The 12,044-nt window shown below is 38.4% G+C and overlaps 1 protein-coding gene across 5 annotated transcripts in view; it reads left to right on the top strand.

Annotated features, from left to right (window-relative positions):
- Positions 1 to 12,044, top strand: part of kdm6al (lysine (K)-specific demethylase 6A, like) — a 33,562-nt gene that overhangs the window by 4,127 nt on the left and 17,391 nt on the right. For 4 of the 5 annotated variants that reach the window (XM_072683831.1, XM_072683832.1, XM_072683829.1 and 1 more), the window contains exons 3-5: positions 6,992 to 7,100; positions 7,633 to 7,682; positions 11,125 to 11,183. In XM_072683831.1, coding sequence (XP_072539932.1) covers positions 6,992 to 7,100; positions 7,633 to 7,682; positions 11,125 to 11,183 — 218 coding nt within the window. Of the gene's footprint in view, positions 1 to 6,991; positions 7,101 to 7,632; positions 7,683 to 11,124; positions 11,184 to 11,530; positions 11,825 to 12,044 lie in introns of those variants that run through there. The other variant, XM_072683833.1, reaches the window with a different exon arrangement.

Here is a 12,044-nt window from a genome sequence, read left to right as displayed (position 1 = left end):
AACGTGTTCTTATAGATTGGCCAATTATGGCGGTCAAATACCCACTGCGTGTGTTGTGCTACAGTTATGCTGCGTAATGACTTGCAGATTTTCTGTTCTGCCCTAGACTGACCAGCATGTTGTGTCAATACGGTTTTTGTTTGTTTGTTTGTTTGTTTTTTTCTGGTTTAACCATTTATTATGTTCAGTTTAGATGGTAGTGTTGTTCACTTTCCAAAGAAGGAGTTATGTGCACATTTACTACATCATGCTCTTGCTGCATTCGTTTTGAGAGTAAAATGCCTTGCTTGTGTTCCGGTACAGGGTATTTCAGGCAGATGTTATGGCTGCACACTAGAAGTATCCAGAGTGATTTACAAAAGTGCTTTGCTGTTTACTCAGAAAATGCCCTAGTTTGTATAGACTAGGATTTAAAGATATTTTAGATAGGGGAGACCAGCCAGAAAGGAGTTGCAGTCAAGTCTTACAGTGACGAGACTGGATAAGCACCTGGGTGGCCTCTCTAGATAGGAGGGGTTTAAATTTCTGGATGTTGAAAAGGAGAAATCTGCCTGACTGAATCAGTTTTGCAAAATGACTTGAAGTGATCATCCATGACTACACCAAGGCTTTGTGCTGCTGTAGATGGAGTGACCAGTGCATTCTCAAAGGAGATAGCAATATCATTGTGAAGTCCAGCAGTTCACGGGATGTTCAGCAGATCTGTCTTGCAGATTGGTATTCTGTGGATGTCTTTGATGTTAAACCAGTAGCAGGTGCATTTTTGTCCGTCAGTGCAGCTGGAAATGTGTGCCACTGTCGCGATTTGGTATCCCAAATCTGAACCTGGTCAGGGTTGTGAACCTGGCCAGGTTATGATGAGTGTCTCAATTTTCCTCAATCCTCAGTGGTAGGTAAATGGTGATGAGGCATCTTGGGTTATTGGTATACCAGTCTTTGGGAATCATCATTATCACAGCATAACTTGCTCAACTCTGAGAGCAGCAGATTTCCAAACTTCCTGTTTTCCAGCTAGGGAAATGATGTGGTTGATTTATGTGCAGTGCCTCATTACTACTCAGAATACATGAAGGTGCTGAAGCATTTGTACTGTAAGTGTTTTGAATTTCATTTGATATTCTTAAAACCTGATTACTGCTTGTACTTAGTGCTGGCTTCTTGGTGGTTCTATAATTACAGACTGTAGTCAATCTGTTTATCTGCGTACTTTGTTATAATTTGGGTTGTAGGTCATTCTCACCACTGCAGTGACACTGATGTGGTGGTGACATGTTAGTGTGTTGTGCTGGTACAAGAGGATCAGACACAGCAGTGCTGCTGGAGTTTTTAAACCCTTCATTATCACTGCCTGGCTGAGAATAGCTGTCTTGTGTTGGAACAGTTTTTAGATTGTTGATTTGTAGCTGCTAATGATTGTGCTTTCCTCATTTGCCTTATTGTGAAGAAAAGTAGCTTATTATTGTCAAATTTCATAAATTGTTGACAGTGAAAATGTATTTTTCTTGGCACTGCTGTTAGGGGTGTTTTTGTGGGGTTTTATATACAGGGTGGGACATTTACATGGATGCACCTAAATAAAATGGGAATGGTTGGTGATATTAACTTCCTGTTTGGGGCACATTAATATATGGGAGGGGGAAAACTTTTCAAGATGGGTGGTGACCATGCTGGCCATTTTGAAGTCAGCCATTTTGGATTCAACTTTAGTTTTTTCAATGGGAAGAGGGTCATGTGAGATCAAACTTATTGTGAATTTCACAAGAAAAAAAATGGTGTACTTGAGTTAACGTAACTTTATTCTTTCATGAGTTATTTACAAGTTTCTGACCACTTATAAAATGTGTTCAAAGTGCTGCCCATTGTGTTGGATTGTCAATGCAACCCTCTTCACACACTGATAGCAACACCGCAGAAGAAATGCTAGCACAGGCTTCCAGTATCAGTAGTTTCAGGTGCTGCACATCTCGTATCTTCACAGCATAGAAAGTTGCCTTCAGATGACCCCAAAGATAAAAGTCTAAGGGGGTCAGATTGGGAGACCTTGGGGGCCATTCAACTGCCCCACGACGACCAATCCACTTTCCAGGAAACTGTTCATCTAGGAATGCTCGGACCTGACACCCATAATGTGGTGGTGCACCATCTTGCTGGAAAAACTCAGGGAACGTGCCAGCTTGAGGTTTCCATTGATGAAGAATGGCCCCACTATCTTTGTACCCCATATACCACACCATACCATCAATTTTTGTGTTCCAACAGTCTTGGAGGGATCTATCCAATGTGGGTTAGTGTCAGACCAATTGCGGTGGTTTTGTTTGTTAACTTCACCATTCACATAAGTTTGCCTCATCACTAAACAAAATGTTCTGTGTAAACTGAGGGTCCTGTTCCAATTTTTGTTTTGCCCATTCTGCAAATTCAGTGCGCCGATCTGGGCCATCCTTGTTGAGATGCTGCAGCAGCTGGAGTTTGTAAGGGTGCCATTTGTGAGTAGCTAATATCTGCCGAAGGGATGTTCGACTGATGCCACTCTCCAGTGACATGCAGCGAGTGCTGCGCTGTGGGCTCTTGCTGAATGAAGCTAGGACAGCCACTGATGTTTCTTCATTAGTGACAGTTTTCATGCGTCCACATTTTGGCAAATCCAACACTGAACCAGTTTCACGAAACTTGGCAAGCAGTTTGCTGTAGCATGGGAGATGGGTGGTCCCGTAGGGTGTCTTGCATTGAAATCTGCTGCAATGACCTGGGTACTGCGTTCACCAGACATCAACACAATTTCTATCCGCTCCTCACATGTTAACCTCTGCGACATGTCAATGGCTGTAAACAAAGAAAAGCTTGTAAATAACTCATGAAAGAATAAAGTTATGTTAAAACCACCATTGTTTTTCTTGTGAAATTCTCAATAAGTTTGATGTGTGACATGACCCTCTTCCCATTGAAAAAAACTAAAGTTGGATCCAAAATGGCCGACTTCAAAATGGCTGCCATGGTCACCACCCATCTTGAAGTTGTAATACAGGGTTAGTGTTTCCATTTATATGGATACACCTAAATAAAATGGGATGGTTGGTGATATTATGAGAGGGGGAAAACTTTTCTTCATTATAACTTGAAATTGTTGGCTAATTGGGGTGTAACGCTGCACAGGATGGTCAGGTGTCAGTTTACACCATGGTTTTTACATCATGGTTTGGTCACGACATTTTGTTTAAACTTGTTTTGATCTATGTTGTCAGCTCTGTTGAATTTCTTCCTTAGCGCAAATTAAAGGTTAAGTAACAGCTACTGTTTTAAGATCTTAATACTACAAAGCTGTTGAGAAACTAAGCTCAGTTGGCTGCTCTGTATCTGATCACCTTTACTATTGAGCCATGTCATTGGTGTGTTTTGGGGAAATAACCAGTCCCTGAAGACAAATGAGGATTATTTTGTATAGTGGCAGGAAAAATGGCATTTTACACAGACGCAGAATTTCTTTTTTTTTTCTATGCACTACATGTCCCTTCAACCATAGATTCACTTGTTGTCTGTCTGTGTGTGTGCTTGCACTACTAACAAACTGGAGACATGAGTTCACTGGTATTGCAGCAAACCAGGGGATGTTCCTTTACCTCTAGTAGGTAAATATAGTATTGGCTTTTCGTGCCTTTGTGTTTGTTTCTGAATTTTGAATGTTTTGAATAGTTATAAATGGCCTGGTACATTGAGAGTTGAGAGTTGCATTCTGGACAAGATGGTGTGCTTGTGCCTGTAAATGTGCTATAATGTTGGAGCATTCAAGATTAAGTGTACAATTTTTAAGGCAATCTTTTTTGTTTTTGATTTAATGTTTTGATACCCAATCATTTTGCGAAAAAGTAAAGCGCCTGCAGAATTCTGGAAAAAAAAATCTTTTCCACAGAGTACACTAATAATAATAATCTATCAGATTGACAGCAAGAGCAAAGTGTCTGTCCACGATCCAAAACGTTTCTCATACATGAACCATTCTGGAGCATTTTGTCTTCACGAATGATGTAACCTAAGGGCAGTAGCGAAATGATTTTTGAGGTGTAAAGAAGCATCAAGCTCCAGAAAATGCCTCCAAAACCATTGGGCTGCGCTTTATCTTACAGCAAGATAATGATCCCAAACATACTATGAAGTAGGGTTGGGCAATGTGGTTAAAATACTATATCACAATATTTAAAGACATTTGTCACGATGCATGTAAACACAGACATGATTCTTAAAATCTACTATTCATATACTCTCCCATACTAGACAATAAAATATTGTCCTGGTAAATTCCACTTTCCAACTGTAGGTGGAGCACGGTATCTGGTATCGGAAAGGGAAAAGTGGTATCGGTGCATCCCTGATTTTAATTCTGAAGCAGTTCCATGTTGTTCATTCCTCTTTCAACAGGACAGAAGCTTAACTCGGCTTGTTTTTGGAATATTGCACTCCCCCTTTGCAATATTTATGGAACTGCTGCTACAGAATAGTGCCAATATACAGTTGTTCTGTATTTTAAGGTAAAGTAAAACAATGTCCAGGCAAGTGCTAGGTGACAGAAGCTAAACATCTAAACAGTAGCAATTTAATCTTGTGACATTTAATGTTTTATAAATATCATAAGTATATAATGTTTTCTGGCTCACTGTCATACTATTTGTATGTTTAGCAATCACATCTCAAATTGCTGGCATGCAACTGTTCGACTCAGTTCACAGCCTCGCTCAACAGAACAGAAGCTAGAGAGGTAGAAGAGGTCAGGACCTCTGTTATTTAGTTATTTATTGATCTCTTCCATCAACCTTCCAGTCATTGTTTTCGGCATGCTTTCTGACTGTAGCTGCTGTATTTTTGGTTGCGGTTAAATATGAGCTGCAGTGTTTGCTGCTTTGTCTCTTTAGCTGTGTTTGTGGTATTGAGCTGAGTGATGGACTTGAGGGGTATCCTGTTACTAGTCTTTACTCTGATTCCCCCACAAGGCACGTTAGGTTTTTAATAAGTATTACTTATTTAGGTAAAAAAGTAATTATTAGATGTGTGTTGTATGGCTGAAATAATTGTTCAAGTTACTTGAATAATTCAATTATAAAACAATGTTCGAGGCTTTAATTAATGTGACAAAAGTCCATCTATTTTAAATGTCTCTGCTATTGTATTAATCCCGCTTTGAAAACTACTTCGCAGCTCCAGTCTCATGGTTTTACATTGACTTTTATAACTGGCATGCATTTAAGGTGGCACAATTTATTTTGCTTTCTATGGCAATGGTGGAAAATTCAGATAACTGTGTGTGAGTGTTGGACCATTTTACGATGCCTAAAGAGGACAATGTAGTGCAGTGTATACACTAAAAACAGACCTGTCCTACCATAGTAGTACTTTGTCAGTGCTGCAGCACCTGAACCGGAAGCATACTCGCATAAACTGCACTTCTCCAAGCAGAATCTGAGCCTCCACAGGGCATGATTACGATTGCTAACTGCTAACACTACTGCTTGTTAAAACGTACAGTATTTGTAATTATTTGTAGCATGTGTTATAAGTCGATAGTGACTAGGCATAAGTAGCAAATGCACCAAGATTTCACTTGTAATTGTAATGTAATTTATCCCTCATCTCTCCCTCCCGACGCACACGCTAATAGGTTACATTTCAAAACACGCCTTCCAAATTCATTTATGACATGAGTGATTACATTGATTAGCATATAGGTTTACTTTTGGAGCTGATTGGGAATTTAAGTCCCTTTTATGCTTTGATATTTATTCTTTATTGCTTAGTCCTGTGAGAGTAGTAATATTCATAATATTAAAATCAATATTTGAAGATCGGGAAAACTATAAACCAAGTTTTCTTTGTATTTAAAGTGTGTGTGTGTGTGTGTGTGTGTGTGTGTGTGTGTGGGCGGGCGTGTTTAAGCCAATCTTCTGCAAGTATTAAGTGACCAACAGTGTCAAAAACATTTGTTTAGTCAAGAAAAAAGGCAGCACAGTTCTTCCTTTGTAGCCATGTAGAGATCATGTAAAATCAGTGTGGTTGCTGATCTGGTTCTGAAAGTTAAACAGGACAGACTTTGCGTGAATAAATTATTTAAGTTGACTATTCATTCATAGATTTTAAGTTTTTTGCTAAGTTTGTTTGTGTGTGTGGGGGGTCCTATAGTTATTTATATCTGCTGCCTCTCCTTCTTTTATGCATCTCTTACACTCTTTATTTATTGATTTACTAAAGTGATCTAGAGCCTAATTCGACATCTAGGATACTGAATGCAAGATGATCACTCATTGCTAGATCAGAGAGAAAAGCTTGCTCGTTAAATATTTTTTTTTACATTTCTTCTAACCACCATCCGAGAGCAGTTTTTGTTTCTAATGCATCAGACCAGGCAGTGGTTACTGAAACCAAGATCAAAATCTTTTATCTATTTTTACCTATTCTGTTGGGTAAAATTAAATCAGTCCACCTAGACTTGGAAGGGTCCTTTAGAATTGGGTGAGTTGAGTCTGTGATTATTTGTGTGTGGGTGAGATTTTCACACATTTCTTTTAGATGATCAGATGCATTGGATTAGAGATGCACTGATCCATCTTTTTCTGATAATGATCCTGATCAGTTTGGTGCATCCCTACATTGGAGAACCAGTCCAAACTTGAGTGAAAGGAGGCCTGTAGATCCCTACCAATAAATATTTCCCTGGTGACACCTTTTTAAAGCTAGAAACTCCAGAGAAGGTCCAGTTCAAATAAGTATTATTTGACCGCTTTATTACGATGTTTTACTGTTTATGGGTCTGTACTTATTGTGTTCAGTGGTAATGCAGAAACTTTATGCTGTGCAGCCCTAGTCCAAATAATTTGCACAAATGAGCAATGTGTGCATACGCCATAATCGCATTGCAAGGTGTGCAATGTCAAGTGCAGTATCATTTGATCTGTATGCCTTGTCTGATGAGGACATTAACTGAGGACATTGTCATTTGCCATTCTAGGCTGTTCGCTGCTATGACTCTCTAATCCTGAAAGCTGAAGGAAAGGTTGACCCTGACTTATTCTGCCAGCTGGGTCACTTCAATCTCTTACTGGAGGATTACCCAAAAGGTAAGCATAAGAACATACTCAATCTCTCTATCTATCTGTTTATCTACATATCTTTCTAGCTAAGCTCATTGTCACTCTGATCATCCTGAAAGATACCTGTTAGAAATCCAGCATACAGGAGGCAGATTCTGGAGACTGGATCTTTAGCGTTGAAGTTTCATTCACGTGTAGACAGAAAATCATACTCTGGCACAGTTTAGTTGATCACGGTCAGCCTAGTCTGATCAAGTCCAGTCCATTCCAGGCCAGTCTAATCCAATTCAGTCTGATTAGGGATATTTTGGGAGGACTTCCTATACATTGGAAACTGGAGGGGTAGGAGGGGGATGAAGGTGAGGGTACTTGGAGTATCAACATTGGGTGGGGGGGGGTTGCTAACTTTCCAAAGGCTGAGACCATAAAGTAATGTTAGAAGGGGGCATATATTCTTTCATACCAGATATTTCCTTTGTGTTAAGTATTTGCCTTTGAGTTACAAGAATGCACATGTATTTTAAGGCTTTAAAGTTCTATGTCCGTCACTCCGTTGCAGCATTATCAGCATACCAGCGGTACTACAGTTTACAGTCAGACTACTGGAAGGTAAGCACAAGTATGAGTCCATTTTTAAGCCTCGAGTACACTAAACAACTAAGGATCAAACACTGCACTTTAACCTGTTGCTGAATTGAATTGAACACATCACAAAACATTCATGCCTCGTTTTACCCAGAAGAAGTAGATTAAACATAGAAGTACAGCAGTGTGCTGCTGATAACGCTTGTGGGTAAGGTGGCACAGCACATGTTGGATGGTTTCTTTTGGAAAAGACAATTATGATATGGGTCTCAAATATAGATTTTACTATACCATGATAAGCAAAAAAACATCAAACTGAAAGCAGCCCAAAAATCAGTTAAACACCAAACCAATGCCGCTAAAGAAAAGCTACACTTTAGTCCAGGCAGGATTACTGCACCACTGATGTCATTGTTACATTAACCAGCGAAGTCTTTTGCGTAACCGCACAAAAGGAGAAGTTGTAAGAGAACAAGACAAAAACTGGTTTTAAAAAGGGAATTGAAGTTACTAGATTGCGTGGTTGGATTGCACAATAAGGAAGACAGAGCTATATTGTTTATAGAGAAAATATTGAATGTATATTGGTCAACTTTTTTTTTTTTTTTATTTGTTTTGAGCTGTTCAGTGCTAACTGCTAAACATTTCCACAATAGACCAGTCGTGATCAAATGCATTTCCCCAATATGGTTATGGTGGCATGGACCAAAACAGCAGAAAATAGTCATGGTACAATTTTACCTGCTCTTGTATGATGTAAAGATGGCTTACTCAAACACAGCCAGAACACTAGAACTGCAAGTATTCCAAATTCATGTTCCATGTTTTAACAGTTAACCCTTAACTGCTTTGTTCCCTTTTGAAAAGCTCTTGCTTTTAAAGGTTGTGATTAGTGTCTGTTGCCTTTTTTATACACTGCTCCTAAAGTTTGTATATTGACTTGACTATAAAAGTGATGCGCTTATTTATGTGGTTTGGACTGCATGGTACGGGTACAGTACAGCAAGGAAAAAAATATGAACAAGACTAACCTAAGTTTCTTTTTATTTAAATAACAGACGAAGTTCTGTGTGTGCGCACACACACACACACACACTCAAAAATATCATCCAATTCACAATGATTTCATAAGTTAAAATTATGTTAAAATGCATAGCTGGAATACTGCAGAAATATGTTTGTCGTTTCAAAACCAAATATAAACAATAAAGAGATGAGAAAAGCGTTTGAGTCAAATTCTTGACTTTACATACAGCAGCAAAAGGGAGTGCTGGATGGAGGACTACAGTAGCAATGATCATAGACTACTACTGTTCCCACAAAACCATGTAAATATAATGGCCTACAGTTACAGGTGGCACACTTGTGAAATCATCGTATGTACTTAAGTAGTGTGTACCATGTATTTTCTGTTCGACTGCTAGCAGCAAACTGTCGTGTGTGTGTGTGTGTGTGTGTGTGTGTGTGTGTGTGTGTGTGTGTGTGTGTGTGTGTGTGTGTGTGTGTGTGTGTGTGTACACTACTCACAAAGTTGGGGATATTTGACTTTTAGGTAAAATTTTAAAATGAACCTAAACTTTTACAGGTAACTTAATGACCATATCAACTTATGTAAATGTCTAACTGTTCAGTGTTTCAGTACTTTTTGCCCAACTTGCTGTTCTCTAACAAGGAGCTTACCTGCTAAATTCACAACAGGCCAAAAGATTTCCTGGTTCAATTAGAACTGGTATTTCAACAGTCCTCCTAATCATGCTGCTAAAATTTTGACATCATGAGACCAAGATGACTCCCAACAACTGCTCAACAGTACCTCACCATTGCGAGGCTTCAAACAGGATGTTCTTAGAATTGGCCACTGAGCTTGGAGTGTCCGTGTCATCAGCACGTTGCAACATAGATACAGAGTGACTGGGGTCACAGAAAGGCATAGAAGTGGACATCCTTTGGCCACATCTCACACTAATGACCACTTCATTGTGAACAGTGCTCTGCGGAACCAGATGATGAATGCCACACAACTCCAGGCACATTTAAGGGAGGTGAGGGGCACCCAAGTTTCACGTCAGATCATTTGAAACAGTTTACGTCATTGTGTTCTGCGTGCAAGATGTCCTGCAAGGGTACCTGACCACACCACCAGGCACAGGCGTTGCCATCTTGAATGTGCCAAGGTGCATTTACGCTGGACGAAGGACCAGTAGACCTCAGTGCTGTTCACTGATAAAAGTCGATTCACGCTGATGCCCTACACTGTGAATGGTACAGTGACAAGCCCATGCTACTTGAATTACATCATTAATCTAGTCATTGTGCCTCTGCATAAACAACACGGGCCTAATTGCATCTTAATGGACGACAGTGCTGGGGTACCTCAAATGAAGTGACCTGCACTTTTTTCAGACCTGAATCCCATAGAAAATCTATGGTATCAGCTGAGTCGCAGTGCCCATAACTCAGTACCCCAGAACCTCAGTGGATGCCATCCCTCAGCAGACAATAAGGCAACCTGTGAACAGCATGAGATGTCGTTGGCGAGCTGTAAATGATGCTCAGGGGTTCATGGGTACATAAGTTATTGAGGCGTTAACATTTTTTGTTGGGGTATACCCACCACTCCTTGTTTCGGTAAATAGTTTGAAATGAGTGTGTGATTTTATTTATATATATATATATAGATTATCTGTCTTGATATAAGAGATATAGCAAATACAAAAAATAAATAATTTTAAATGAATGGCTGTAACAAATTTGGGCTTAGTAGTACCATAACTATTGAGATCAGTAGAATCTTTGCATTTTTGTCTACCTTCACTTTGCCTTTATAAAAGCCTTAATTCTTTGTGGACAGGTTTCATAAGATGGCGAGAACATTGGTGACTATAAAAAAAAAGCTGTTAAAATAAAGATTTAAAATGATGTGTACGCACGTTGTATTTGTGTTTTTTTTAAATTTATAATATAATAGGTATCAGCAGATTGCATATGCTCACTGAAACTGCTTGACTACACTGAAAGACTAATTTGCACTAAATTACTAACCCTGAAAGCCACAGGAGCCGTATTACTATAAAACAAAGCTCGCACTCTCGTCTCTTTCGCTCAGCCAAAATGATACACACATGTACATGAACACATTTTAATACTAAAGTGAAAGACTCAAATGTTGCTAGCATTAAGCTTGAAAGTTTTTTTTTCTCTTTATTTTTGTTCTGGCAAATTCTTCAGGCAAACCTTTTTTCTTAGTTTGGTCACATTCCTTAATTTCAACTTCTTTTTTTTTTTTCTTTTTTTTTTTTAGGGTTAGGACAAAAAATGCTGAAAATGAAAAATGCTGAAAATGAATGTTTAAACACGATCCAAAACACATTATGGTAGATTTAAGCAGTTTTACTACAGAGGTGTTAATAATCTAATGGTCCTGATGTTTTTTTGCAACTTTGAAAACTGTTTCTCTCTTTTTCAGAATGCTGCCTTTTTGTATGGCCTTGGTATGGTTTACTTCCATTACAATGCATTTCAGTGGTAAGTAACTATGAGGTGTATAAAATAAGTAAAATAAGTCAGTATGACTACTCGTTCTGGTGGCTGTAGTTGTATAGTGACAGTTGTTTAACGTTGAGTATGACAGTAATGCTCAAATGTTGCAATACTTTTTTACATTATGATTTATGTACTATAATAAAGCGCACAGTCAGTGTTCTGGAAGTACATAAAAAGTGTAAACAAACATTAACTTTAATAAAGGTTGTCAATTGACTAAATATTTTTAAATATTACAATTATGTTTATCACTAGTTGCTGTTCAGTATTTTGGAATGACATGACAATAAAAAAAAATTATATGTGTATATATATATATATACACATACACATTGTCTCAAACAATTAGGATAAACAATGTTTGTCATTTTAACACAATTTTTTGCCACTGATAAAATGATAGTAGCGTACTAAGTGTAGAGTAGATTTGGCTGAAAAACTGGCCAGTTCTGTAGCAGCTGTGTTGTGAGGCAAAAGCAGTTTGTTTGTCTTGTGTTAGAATGTAATGAGAATTTAAGTGCATAGGTTATTTTAAGTATCTTACTAACAGACGATTGACTCTCCGCTTTGCTGAGTTTTTACCAGTTACCAGTCATCGTTCTCAATCAGTCACCAAATCAAATGTGGGTGATCTACTGTTCTAAAGAATTAATTTTGAATACACGTGTAATAATCACATGATCTCAAATGGTATTCTTGTTTCATACCCTTGATCTCAAAACAGCATTGCTTTTTTGTGCTGTAGGTAAAAAGAGTAAACTTAAGAGGATTTGAGGTTTTAAGTTAAGCCACATTATATTCTCTTGTTCATACAGAAGTGATTTTAGTAACATCACATTAGGA

The sequence above is a fragment of the Salminus brasiliensis genome, chromosome 7 (assembly GCF_030463535.1).
Source record: "Salminus brasiliensis chromosome 7, fSalBra1.hap2, whole genome shotgun sequence".
In the NCBI taxonomy this organism is placed as follows: Eukaryota; Metazoa; Chordata; class Actinopteri; order Characiformes; family Bryconidae; genus Salminus; species Salminus brasiliensis.
The sequence above is the reverse complement of the archived record's forward strand: the minus strand, read 5'-3'. Positions and strand labels throughout refer to the sequence as shown.